This window comes from Hippopotamus amphibius, chromosome 3 (assembly GCF_030028045.1).
Source record: "Hippopotamus amphibius kiboko isolate mHipAmp2 chromosome 3, mHipAmp2.hap2, whole genome shotgun sequence".
Classification (NCBI taxonomy): Eukaryota; Metazoa; Chordata; class Mammalia; order Artiodactyla; family Hippopotamidae; genus Hippopotamus; species Hippopotamus amphibius.
Window position 1 is genome coordinate 69,739,609 of NC_080188.1, and position 14,213 is coordinate 69,753,821.

Genomic DNA, 14,213 nt, shown 5'->3' on the forward strand with positions numbered 1-14,213 from the left:
ACAAAGTTTACAGGATGCCTCCAAGGCAAACAACCCAAAGCACCAAATCTGGCCAACAGTTTCATTTGATCTATGTGAAAATGAAATTTTACCTCTGATTTGTCATGATCCTCACGAATCTTTACAATCTAACTCATGGCTGCTTCAAAGCATCTCAGTGACTTGAACGTTACAGGCATTGAGTATGCATACTCTGGTCTAAGGTTCTAACGATAATGGTAGCACTGAGGCAAAAGCAGAGTTCTTATGGATTTCTTCCTCTCTGTCACATGGACTATCTTCTATAACTCATGAGCACACAGCAAATTCCTACAGATGCATCTGTCTGTATAACTTCATCGAATTTAAATTATGGCCCAGACAATATGTTAGATCATGGGTAGGGTGGCACAGAAAATGAAATATACAAACTCTACAGAAACATGTGAAATAAAACTGGAAGTTGTGGATCAAAGAACTGCCAATAACTCAAACAGGTAATTGTCACCAAGTTCTTCTACCAATTTTATTGTTCCTTTGTGCCCCTCTAGGTTAGCTTTATAAACCAGACCTCAAAGGATGCCTTGACACCTTCAAGATGGCACTAAAGACAAAAGAATCAAAAAGCTCTAGGAGAATGTGTGAGTCATTTTTCTCTTCTTCAGATAAAACATAATCCACACTGCTTTGCTATTAGTCAGAGCATATAGGCTGTGGATTTTGACAGTCAGCATTTGTCATGGCTAGTGATCATTATTTCTTAAGAACCTCTAATGAGAGGAGTTAAATAATCATTTTGTTGAGAACAAAAGTGTGAAAACACACATAATCCTCTAATTATCTAGTTGATGGACTTTATCTCTGATGTAAACACATCTGTGTCCATATTCACAAACAAAAATACCATAACTTTATATAAGTTCAGTACAGGACTTTATTTAGAATATGATATATTTGAACAGCTGACTCAGAAAACTAACAGAGGGATGTTATACTATGAATTACAGAAAGATTAATGAAATTGGCTTAATATCAAAATCAAGAGGTTTATATTTTGTTTGATATTGTATTATTGAAGCACAATTCAGTGGTATCAAATAGGTAATTTAAACACTCCTGGTATAATTAGGGATTTAACACCAGATTTGAAAAATTGAACACTTGGCTTTGATATATTTCAACAATACAACTTTTCACTAAAAGAATGTCTTTAATGAAAGATTCCTTCCCAAATAACTGATTACCGAAAATAAATCTTAAGCTTTTCAGAAATACTATACCATGCCTCTTTATTTTAGCCAAAATTTCCAAAATATAGAAATGAATTGTAAAGTTTCTGATAAATAAGCTTGGAACAAACCTCTTTCTTAATATTTAAAACAAAAACTATTCTTTGAATAATGCTTTACAGTGTACAAGACTTTCTGTTTGCAATCTTCAATCTCTCAATCACATCAAAAGATAAATAAAAGGAAAAATTTTCCCCATAAGGGAAACAATGTATGGAACAAAATGTTCCATCAAAATGTTACAGAATAAACTAATTAATGTTATGCAGAAGGAGGATATCTGCTTACTCTAGAGATGAAAAGATACGTAGTTGGATGCATTTTACAGAGTTCTTCCAACCTGGTCACTGGCTTGGCTGCCAGGGCAGGAAGTGAGTGTAAACTTCAGTGAACATCAGGTATGATTTTCCAGTTAAAACAAAACAAAACAAAACAAAACAGAGTATCTATTCTAGAACTTAAATTCTTAACTTTTCCATAATCTCTTTTGCACTTTCATTCTGGCCACTTTCACATCAAATTCTATGTCTGATAGGGAACCTGCTGAAACTGGGAGCAATAAGATGCAGTAGGCTAAAACTGAGATAAGGAAGCTGTCAGGAAAATTGTGAGGACATGCAAAAACCCAACTGAGTTGTTGAATTCTTTCTGAAGTGCTCTGAAATGTTATGGGGGTGGTAATGTTTGCAAATCTCCATACATTTGCAAATACAAACATTACTATAAAAATTTTGTCAACATGGTTTGTCAAAGAGCTAAAAATAAATTTACTGTGGTACCTATATATTGGGTTCCTGCTAATTTTAATTTATTCAGGAAGTCTGATGAACTTAAGAAAATTTAAGAAGAACTTGAAAATAATTTAATTAACCAATTTAAAATTGCTATTCTGTTTTTTTTTTTTTTCAGATCTTTATTGGAGTATAATTGCCTTACACTGTTGTGCCAGTTTCTGCTGTACATCAAAGTGAATCAGCTGCATTTATACATATATCCCCACATCCCCTCCCTCTTGAGCTTCCCTCCCACCCTCCCTATTTCACCCCTCTAGGTCATCACCAAGCATCGAGTTGATCTTGATTTAAGTTATGAAACTGCTAAAAAGAATTTTAAGTGATTATATAATTCAATGAAAAAAAAAATCAAGACTGGCACTGGATTTTTCCCTACAGTTCTTGAAACAGGATGAATTTTCTGCTAAATCCTATGAATTTCTTCAGCTGCCTTGCTATCCTGAAGTTATTTGCCTCTTTTATGCCTTTTCTATTCTTCACAGATATTATATGTCTATAGATACATTCATTCACTTATCTATTTATTTATTTATATTTTTATTTTTCAAGGGCTAAGAACCCATTTGAACCAGGCTTTTAAAGTGAACCTTTCATTTGTGCTTGCTTCCTAGAAAAGTTATACACACACAATAAATAAATCAAATACATGAACTGATCAGTGACAACAGATATGAACGTCATGTGCTCCAGGAGGTGAGCTGGAGCTCTGTCCTCACCTGTAGAAGTATGAACACCCCCTGACTGTGTTGTGAGTGAAATGTTCCTGAGTCTTCTCATTTCCAAAATCCTCCAGGGGGTCTGACCACAGGATATCACACATAGGTCCATAAGCAGGTGGTTCTTTGAATCGGTCTAACTAAGAAAAATAGAAGACAGAGAGCAAAATACTCATCTTTGGAAAGTTGGAATTCAGAAGTAGAAGAAACTAGCATTTTGCAATACTCACCTTCGCTCCCCAGCCACAGTGCAGAATGAACCGCCCCGCTCCTCTTTCCTGTTCTGCACTCCTTCCTTCCTCCCCATTCGTCTACTCTTCACCTCTTTCTTGAGTTTTCCTTCCTTCTTTCTCCTGACACTGCCTTCATCTCATCCTCGACCTCCCTCTTGCCTTTTTAATTCCCAGTCTTTACTCTGTTTCTCCTTTCTCCTGGTTTCCTCTCTATCTTTCTCTCCTTTTTATTTTGTCCAGCCAAGCATTTTAGTCATTACCAACTGATGTGACTCTACCTATGTTTCATTTCTTGAGGAGAAGCTTTTATTTTATCTTTGGAGAAATTTCTGTCACTGCCTCCGTTAAACTGTGATTTAGAAATCAGGATGGGCAACAACTTATGGTGTTATATTTAACAATATAAGTTTGAGAACAAATGACTTTCATTTTAAGGGTAGCTACTTGCTATCTGACATTTTGGATATTGACTCATTGGGTGCTATCTAAGTTTCTAATTAAAATCCAAGTTGATTGGAGTTATTTCACTAGGTACAAACCAAGCACAACACTAAGCAGTAAAATGAACTCCAGTTTAGCTGGTCATTCTTCAGCTCACAGTTCCAAGCTTTAGAGTCTTACCTGAAGTCCTCATCTGAAATCCATTTTCCAATTTTCCAGCTATAAATGTTTAGCAAAGCCATATTTCAATTTAAAATGGTACATTTAGAAGCTGTGAGCAATATAATAACTAGAAATGACATTATACCAACAATTTTATAACACTGTCACCTTTTTATAGTTTATCCTGATTCAACTACGATTAAAGGATTTGGGGTGAAGTTAGCAGATATTATGGAGTCTCTCTCTCAAAAAAAGCATAAAACAGCTACGGAAACACTTAGAGCCAACATTCTTCATGTTCAATACTTTAATGTTTTAAAAAACCTCACAGGGATAGGTGAATATATAAGGCTGAGAACCCATCAAATTCTTTTTTGAGACATAAAAGGAGATGTAAATAATGGTTTTGCTACATTCCATTTTTCACTAATATCTAAAAGGAATGAAGCAATATTTCACTTTTTCAACACCCAATGAAAAACTTCAATAAAACAAGACCCTCTATATTTCAATCACTATGCTATCCATAAAATATTCATTGCAAACTTAGACTTGTTTAAGAGATTTAAATCATTTATGCTTTTGGAACAATTCATACAAGAAAAATAATGCTTGTCCACAAAAATGCAGAATTTCTTTCTGAGAAACAAGAACTTATTATTAGGGATAGAACAGTAGAGGAGGGGAGACTTCCTGATTAATGTGAATTCCCAGCTAGAGCTTTGGTAAGGCAACCAGAACATAGAATTTATTCTGCGAAAATTATAAAATGCATTCTAAAATGAATACTATTTACAGAGAAAATAAACTATGAAATTAAGTGTGGGGGAAACCCTAATTGACATATGGCAAATACAAACATAGAAATCACTTTATGGCTAAGTCCAAAGCATAATAACAAATATGAAAATTGAACATAATATCTGAAACATGCCAGAAACAAAGTCCTAGGGATAGCAGAGGATATTTTAAAAATTTACATAATTTATGGTAAGAAGTGTAGGTACTGATTTCAGGAGCCCATCACACTGTAGAAGAATAAATTGGTTACATTCATGCAGAAAGTGAACCACTCTACACTTGAACTCCATGACTGCATCTCAGTGTCCTGTCTCTATAGAACTTTAAATATAGAGCAAATATCAATCCTCTGCGTGGTCCAGAACACCAGAAGCGGATGTGTATTGGTGTCTTATAAAAAAGGATACAAATACACAGAGCGGGAAACAAAGGCTTATTATTTTATGTATTTTGTTTAATTTTAAAAACAAAACCTATGCATTTCCTTTCTAACAGGAAAGTAAATACAATATTATTTTTACATTTGAAGACCTGAACCTTAATGATAGAGTATTCAGGTAGAAATTGAATGTTTTACTTACCTAAATGTAGTTTTTCTTTAAAAACCAATGAAATTTTAAAAGAATATTGAGAGTAATCAGAGAAATGAAAGATTGTCTCTTCCACTCCATAAAACTATCCTATATTACACTTTCTCATGAAAGAGATACTTCTACATTCAATCTAACATCTTTTTGCTGGCCAAAACAACAGTAAGAGCTAACTAATGTGAAGTTAAGTAGAAAAATACCTCTTTAAAAAATCAACTGTTTTTCACCTTGCACCTTAATACAATCGACAGAATAGGATCACAGCCTTTGTTAGATGGTTCCTTTAAAATTTTAAGCTGAAAAAATAGTTCGATTTTTGTTAAAAATGCTAATATGGATCCATTTTAAAGGTCAAGTTATGATATTTTCCCAAGAGGAAAGCAACATCTTTTAACTGCAATATACCATGAATATACACAATGGGTTGTTTGAAATAAGCAAAAGGGAAATGAACAGGTATATATATATTTTTAGTGATCAAATACTTAAAAGTTCTAATGACACATCACATGGTAAAATGAACCTTGAGGTTTTAGAGATGAAACTCTTTCAAACATAAATATATCTTTCTAGATTAAAAAAGAAGAGATTCATGACCACTTTAAATCTTTTTAATTCAAAAGGATAAAGTGGGTGATAAAGGCAGGGAAATTAATGTCTTGCATTTATTACTGAAGGATACAAAATGATTAGACTTGGAAAATAACAGAACTTACTTTTCTGATATCATCTAAGGTGTTAATCTCTGGAGACAAACCGCCGTGTACACATAGGAACTGCTGGTTCATCAGGGCAGCCAGGGGCAGGCAGTCAAAGGCATCCATGCAGGCGTCATATACGCGTTCTGAGTACTTTATTTTACCTTTAATATATGATTAAAAACCAACTACTCACTCTTATGATTTCATAGGTAGGATATGGTTCATAAAAATAGGGTTTTTTTTTAAATGTTTTCTAGCCAGAATCATATTAGCATAACTACACATGCGAAGTTCCACATGTGATTAAAGAGGACTTTTTAAAATTATATACTAACCTTTATAGCTACTCTTTTTTTATTTTTGTTGTTCTTCCATATTTGACACTTTTTACCAACTTCTTGTATAACAGAGGTGAGAACTTTAGTATACATAATCCCTACTATTTATCCGCAGATGTGTTTTAAAAAAACAAACAAAAAAACCCCCACAACAACTAGGAGACAAACAGAATAGGACACAAAACCAGCTGATTCTCCTGAATATTCTTATAGGAAAGCAGATGGTAGGAAAGTTTCCAAAGTTGTTTCTAAATCACTGCACATTGCTTATTGCTTTTCCTTTATTGACTTCTATCTAATGTTTTGAGAGAATTCTCTGTGCTCCATTGAAATAGCACTAAATGACAGAGAGAAATTTAAGCTTCCAAGGACAATGAGGAAAATTAACAGAGGAGGAAAATGAAATTTATATGAAGTACTCCTCTCTCCTAGTATTTATTCCTAAAGGAAGAAGACATCTTTAATTTTGTAAAATCTACTCGAGGCTGGTAAATCTACTGGTCCAGAAAGAGAGGTTCAAGGCTGAATCTGCCCTCCATTATTTTTTATTGAGGATTTGAGATTGAAGAGTAGGATTATCCTGAACAGCAGTATTCTGGCTATTTTAAAAAATAATTTTATCACTTGTTGCTTAGGCTAAATCACATCAAATATTAATTCGAATTTTTGTATCACTTTATAAAAATTATAATTTAAAAAGAAATTCTGAATTCTCTTAACTGACCATGCTCAGAAAGTAATATGGAATGACATGATATAGTGCCACTTTTTGAGTTTTTGACTATTAAGCAATGGATCATATTGTAATACGCTGTCTGTATGGATTAAAATGACTATTTAGCATATATGGTGTTAAAGGAAGAAGCCTGAAGTATACTTACATTCTTGTTTAAATGTGAAATACTCTGTTAGATGTCTACATTCATGATTTCCACGAAGTAAAAACAGTGTTTTGGGGTAAAGAATTTTCAAAGCCCACAAATACAGCACACACTGAGAAAAAACAAAAGAATAATATAAAAATAAATATTTTCCATTATACTTACACACACCTTGGCTGACATATAAGGAAGACATGAACCAAATGTGCTACTGTGACCAAAAGTCCCCCAAAGGCTAGATCTTTTTTAAGGAAGATATTGAAAATCAAACAGAAAACATTACTTTGGTACAGAGCCAAGATTTACCTATATTAAAATACAAACATTGCACTGGAGATCCAGATACCACATGAAAACAACGGACTGCGTAGAGTCTATTGGAAAAAGCCCGAATGAAAATACACTAAAAATGAAAATATATTAGTGTCAAAGTATGAGAAGAAATGTGATGAACAATTAATAAATAAAGCCACTTCTCTTCATAAAGCTGATTATTTTGTAAAAATCGGGTAACAGAAATGGGAGAATGAAAAAGGAAAGGCACAATAAAATTTGGAAGCAAATATTGACAAGCTCAGGCTGAGCTGGATTGTGACTGCTTTCTATCATGCTCTCTCCTTCACAAGTCTTCTCTCCCATTATCTTGTCTCTTATTTCAGTGCCTTTGGTATTTAAAGCCTTGAGCTTTTTGTTCTATACATAATTGTAATTAAACTGAAGGCCAGGGAATCTCACTACACATGCTGCTGATAGCTACGGGAAACATTTCATACGCCTTAAAACTCTCAAATTAATTACTTGGGTATTACAGTTTGTATAAAAATGAGGGCCAAGTATAAATTCACCAGGCTTGGAAGCAACCAACACGGACAGTCTTCCTGGAGTGTGAATTAAGATAACTGGGATACTCAAGTATTAACATCAATTTCATTATCCTCAAATAGCATTCATTAAAAGTCCACAGGGAAGAGAAAAGCACACTGAAAATAAGTATGCTTTTTCATGCTCATGAACTTTATTCTGAAAGTGAAGCTAATACATTAGAGAACCAGAAAAATATTGAGACAAGTCTGATTCTGGTTACTAGAATCTAAAACCAAAAATTGAACAACATTCACATTTTAATAATGAGCTTTCCAACATATAGTAGGTACGCTGGATAATCTCTATAGGGGAAAGCTACCGGCACTTCATTTGTGGTGCTACCTGTGAACAATAATCATCCCTGCTGGCTCATATGATAACTTATTAAATGAGTGGAAACAAATATTTGAATATACAGCCCAAGTCTTGAAGAAAATACTAATTATCACAGAAAAAAACAGGCATTACTGAGTTGTTCAAGCAAGAGATTTTCCCTCACTATGTAATTATGAGTGAATAAACAAAAACAATGAGCTGACATCCAATTTTACATGTATATGTTAAATTAATTTTATAATTACCATTTGCTGCTTATAGTTATTACCTAAAGTTCATGTGAAAGATGACATTACCATTTCTGAGAAGTTGACCAACTTCTTCAATCCTGTATTGAAGGATTACGATCTGTTGGTAAGTGTAAAAATTCCCTGTTATCTCAGTGGGTGGTACGTGGCTCAATGAGTCTCTGATTGCTCTGTATCAGGTTTAGAGGTGCACTTACAACGTTCTAGTAAAAGCAATGTGTGTTATCAAGCTTGTCTCACATTTCAGAGAAGATATTTATACACTGTTATTAATGTCAATGAGAGAACTATTCTCAACTTAAAATTTATGATTGTATCATATGTATATTTTGTTTGTATATTGTATTATAAATAATTTAAAATTATAAATTTAAAATATCAATTAAATTATAAATTATATAAATAAATATATATTTTTCCAAATAGTTGTTAACATTGGATGTTTGATTGGAATAGGAATGGGTATGTGAAGTCTTTTAAAAATTATACGTACTTGTTGAAATTGTATTTAATGCATACATTGGGGGAGAGAATACATGTTTTGGCTACATTGTAGTTACTTTTTCAAAAAGCTTTCTTTGTTTTTTGTTTTTACTAATGTATGACTTATATCCAGTGAAATGTACATAACTTAAATGTACTGGTCAATGAATTTTTGCATATGTATATTCCCACAAAACCACTGCCCAGATTCAGTTACATTTCAGCACCCAGATGACTCCTTTGTGTCCCCTCCCAGCAATTCTGAACTCTTTCGATTAGCTTTGCCTGTAACAATTTATTTTAAAGCAAAGCTATAATCTCTCCAACAGAAACCTAAAATGCAATTTTTTAACCCCACTCAAATACTACTAGAGGAATCACATTCTAGGGCCCATATTTTCTTTTTTTCCATCTGTTAAAGATCCTGTTTTGACATTAGCACATGGTTTTATCACCTCTAGTCTTGATTCCTTTAGCTTTTTCATAACTGAAGCCTCAAAGGCTCTGTGGTATCCTTACCATAATTATTTACCTTTTAAATGATTCAATACACATTTCATGTCCCTTATTATATAATGGATATAAAGCATCCTGTATGTAGTAGGAGTTTAGGCAATATTAACTCCTTTCCTGTAAATGAGGAAGTCAGTCAGAAAGGAGGGAGAGCAGAGAGAGAGACTGCGGGAGAGAGAGGAAGAAAAAGAGAAAGATAGAGAGATGACAGAGACAAAAAGGAAGGGAGGGAGGGAGGAGGAAGGAAGGGGGAAAGAAAAGAAAAGACTAAAGAAAAGAAAACTCAATTTCCTAATTCTTGGCTCACAGTACCCTACGAATAAGAGCCCTCTTTTCACATTTTATTTCCCTCTGCCCTGTGGCAAGAATAGACTATCTTCCCAAACACTAACGAAAACCACAAATGCAGCCAATATGGAAGAAGTGGCATGGTTAATGACAGGGCAAGGGTGGACGGGAGAGTGGAGCCCCGCCAGGTTCACCCTCAACATCTGGTGGGAAAGAGCTGCCAAGCACAACACTGTCTTGCTGGCAACTACTTTGCCATCTAAAGTTCTAATATTCTGGAGAGCTGAAGATCTTAAAACAAAATTATAACCTGACATTCTTTAAAAAAAAAAAGAAAAGCATTGTATAAAAAATTATCCCATTTAATAAACAATGAAATAAAAATTAGTTGAATAATTGGTTACCTTTGTCCATGTGGTATCAGATGCCTAGTTTGAATAAAATTTTCACTGGATTAACTGGTTAAGGTAGAAACAGAGAGGCAAGTTCCATTGGCTTTTTGGCATGGTAAGATGTAAATTACTTGCACTAATCACTTTCAACCAGACCTCAACTATCTTGATCCAGTCCTACTCTAAATAATTAAACAGATATTTACAATCTAAAATTAGTTTGGTTTAGTCAATACGAAAGAAAGATCAAGCATGCTCTACCTTTTTATTAATTTTTTTTATCACAGACATAGTTTTCTCTTATTTATCTATCTTCCCCAATGAAGCAGCACTAAGGATATAATTTTCTTCATTAGTTTAATTGGCTCATTGATAATACCAGTGCAGTGATTTACTTTGTAATTTATGCCTCTTGATGTATATTCTTAAGAACTTGTATAGGAGATTAAAGGAGGATGTAAAAGAGGAAGCAAGGAAGTAAAAAACACATACAGACCGCTTCAGATATATATCAAGCAGCTCCCTAAAATAACTATACATGCTGTGAAACATTCCATCCCAAAGTGCTGCTTCTCAGGCACAGGATGGTAAAGTAAGGGATGTGCAATTGGCTGGGAAAAGATCCAAGATCCTGAAAAAATGTCAAATGCTGCTCCTCTAAGACATCATTTGCCTGGTCTGACAAGCACACGGAAAGCAGCAGCGGGACTAACAATGCACTGTGAAGATGACTGGCTGCAGGGAGACAGGCAGACAATCTCTTCCTCATGTCTGTGGCATCACTCTGTCACCTAACATCGCCCGCTGTACCGTGTGCTTGTTATTCTCATGCAGAAGCATGGAACATTGCCTGACATGCTGTGGTTCTTTCCAGTCTGTGAGTTCACAGCTAATAAACACAACTCCTCCTGCTTAAAGGTGTTTGAGGCCTGGGCTGAGATCTAGTTGTTAGTTCTGCAGGAGCGGCCAGCTCTCTTAAGCTCAAGGCAGTGCCTTGCAGTACAGAATGGCTAGAATGGGAGCCCGAGGAAGTGTATAAAGAAGGAAACAGCTGTAGGTGCCTCTGTTTGCAATTCTGAGCTTTTCCCTGCATTCTCAGAGAAACATACTCAGACATGAAACTATATATACACATAGGCTTGATCAAATAGATTCGGTAGCTTAATGCCATCATGAGAAGGAGGATGGTATTTGGTGTGAGACAAATTACTATCCCAAGCAAAATTACCTCTTTCATCACTACTCAAAAGCTTACTTGTTTTATTTGGGCTAACTTTGTGGGGAACGATTTCTAATCTTTGCAAAAGAAGATGGGGGGAAAGGTGGGGAGGGAGTGCATAAAATGAGCTCCGTGTACTGCCCAGAGCACATTATCCAGTGCCTGTAAATACCACCCAGCTGAGACTACATGAAATCTGAATCTACTCTTCAAAGCTGATTTGGTAAAAATTAAACTTAAGCGCTCCTCTTTGCCCAGAGAAGAGACAAAGGAGAAGACCTGCAGTGGAGCTCTGAATTATTGAGATGAATCAGGAAGCTTATTAGGACAGTACATGCTGAAAAACTGAGCTCTCATTTTAGGATTTATCTTAAATCAACAGGATACTCAAAGAGAATATTTTATATTTATGCTTTGCCCCGCAGATTATATTGGTGGGGGAGAGGACTGTGTGTGTTTGCACATCTGTGAGTGAATCAGAGTGTGTACCAGTGTCTGCATCACTGATGTGTGCATGTTTTGTGATTCGTTTACTGAATATACGGCCAAGGCATGGGACGTAGTGGGAAGAGCAGAGGCTTTGCATCCCGGCATTGCCATTCCCCATGTGTGTGACTCCCTGAGCCTTGGTTTCTGCAAGCTGAAAGGAAAGACATTTACATGTTCCTCGCAGAGCTGTGAGGAATAAATGAGATCATTTATACTAGGCAAACAAAACCATTTCCAGCTTGCAAACAATGTCAGCTTCCTTAATCCACAATAAAAAGCCTCACAGTATCTTCAGTAAGTATATTTGATATAATAAATTTCGGTTTTATTTTAAATAGGATGATATCACTGAGCCATTCTCAAACCCCTCAAAGGTCACAGTCTGATCAAAATGGATCATTTTTACTTATGAGGCCATCACATTTTTGTCACTTCTGTGTGCATGTGGCAAGTCCCTGGGCTGTATTCTCAGACTTCCAGAGTTTAATTAAAGAGCTGTTTTTGAAGGTGGGGACTCTGACATACACATTGCAGAACTTTTAAATGTCCTATGATACCTTCATTCGATATTTCACCAACATTTGGCTTCAGACTTTGACTCCCTGCTTGAATTGCAGAAGGTACATATTACATAAACTATCACAACTTTCATAGTTTAAATATCTAGATTAATTGTAGACTAAAATAAAAATATACTGGGGAACCAGTTAGTGATTACTGCTTCACAAGTTCTTTACCTTAAAGAAACATTTCTAAAAAGCTCTAATTAGAGAGGGTTTGAGAAGTTTCAAGAGGTTCGAGGCCAGGGGTTCAGAAGCCTGAACTCTTCTCATAAAAAAATCAAAGGTAAATAGACTAGTAAAATTAAGAAAAAAACTTCCAACACAACACTCCTTCATTTGGCTAATAAATATACTCACTCCCAACAGAGGAGTCTTTGCCATTCTCTGCTTAGAAGGTGCGCTTCAAGAAAAGTAAAGCACCGGTTTCATTTATCCTCAGAATCTTTCATAGGAGCATATAAATGTTAAATGAATAAAATGCATTTAAGAGTTACTAAAATAATTTTTTAAAATATTTACTTAGTTTCCACATAACCCTAATTTAAGGGAAGTACCAGGAACTCTTTACTTCCCATTGCTGTTTTCTGTTTATTGCAGTCTTTCTCAAATCTGGCTACATATGGAAATCACACATGGCCATGTCAACAAGTTCTGGCCCAAGGGAAGTAATTGTGCCACTTATGGGAAACATCCTTAAATGAGAGGACATACCCTTTTTCTTTCTTCTTTTCCTTCTATAGCTGCATGTAATGTGGGAACATGAAGGCTGAAGCTGGTGTAGCAGTCTTGGGTCATGAGGTTGACTTTGGAATGAGGCCATGCACATCAGATCAATGAGGCAGAGAACCTGGGCCCTGGCACCAGGCTGGGTCACAACAGCCATGGTCTGCCCATCTATGGGCTTTTACTAGAGAGAAACCTTGTTCAAACCACCATTATGTTTTGTTTTCTTTTTTCTTTTTCCCTTTCCTCTTGGCAGATACTAGCCCTAATGTGATACAAAGGTCTATAAAATTTGTTCTCAGTCACACCTCTCTGCCATCTTGGTCAAGTTGGCCTATGAGCAAGGTTTACAACTCCAGCCATATATGCTCTCGAAATTCTCCTAAACTTCTATATCCCACTGGTAAATATTTTCCTTACTTCTTTTATCCCAAGATTTTAATGATCAGTTCTAAGAATAACTGAATCCCAGATGGCCATCTGTTCTAGGCTTCTGATTCTATAAACTTTTATAGTTATATTTTCCTACATTGATTTAGGTTTCTAGAGAAGAAGGACATATATTTCTTTAAATTCTCCCAATTACAGTGCATATACTTTTCATGTGCTCGAAAATACTTGTTTACTAAATGGAAGAAATACATAAATGCACTTTCTCTTTTTGGACTTACTTATACACCAACACCACCCCTCCTTCCCTAACCACCATGAAAGATTAAGAAATACGTGATCTTTAAATGCGATCCTTAAATGTGATTAATATATTTGTGGACTATACATATGTACATATATACTCAATGATGGGAGGTGAATTGAATAACGCCCCCCCCCGCCCCCCGCAAAAAAAGTTAGTATAATAGTTTAAAAGCAAAAGCCATTTAGGAGTGACATGATTTTCAACATGAAATATTCCTATAATAAATAAAATATTGTGATGAAAATTTAAAAACCTAGAATCTCTTTTATAAATGATTATTATGAATGTATGCCATTGGTATGAGACTTCAGTAAGTTTGATTTCTCTCTTTAATTAAGAATAATTGTTTTCCTTTTTAATGCATTATTTCCAAGAGCACATATAATGAATGTCAGCTTCTATAGCATGAGCTCTGATTCTTTAAAACATATTCTTATTTCAAACTAGTTCTTTTAATAAATATTTAATAAGTC

The 14,213-nt window shown here is 34.9% G+C and overlaps 1 protein-coding gene across 2 annotated transcripts in view; it reads right to left on the reverse strand.

Moving 5' to 3' along the window:
- PPP3CA (protein phosphatase 3 catalytic subunit alpha) overlaps window positions 1-14,213 on the reverse strand; it is a 307,553-nt gene that overhangs the window by 58,373 nt on the left and 234,967 nt on the right. For both annotated transcript variants that reach the window (XM_057729018.1, XM_057729017.1), the window contains exons 4-6: window positions 6,926-7,037; window positions 5,722-5,867; window positions 2,779-2,918 (exon numbers count right to left, since the gene is read on the reverse strand). In XM_057729018.1, coding sequence (XP_057585001.1) covers window positions 2,779-2,918; window positions 5,722-5,867; window positions 6,926-7,037 — 398 coding nt within the window. The remainder of the gene's footprint in view (window positions 1-2,778; window positions 2,919-5,721; window positions 5,868-6,925; window positions 7,038-14,213) is intronic.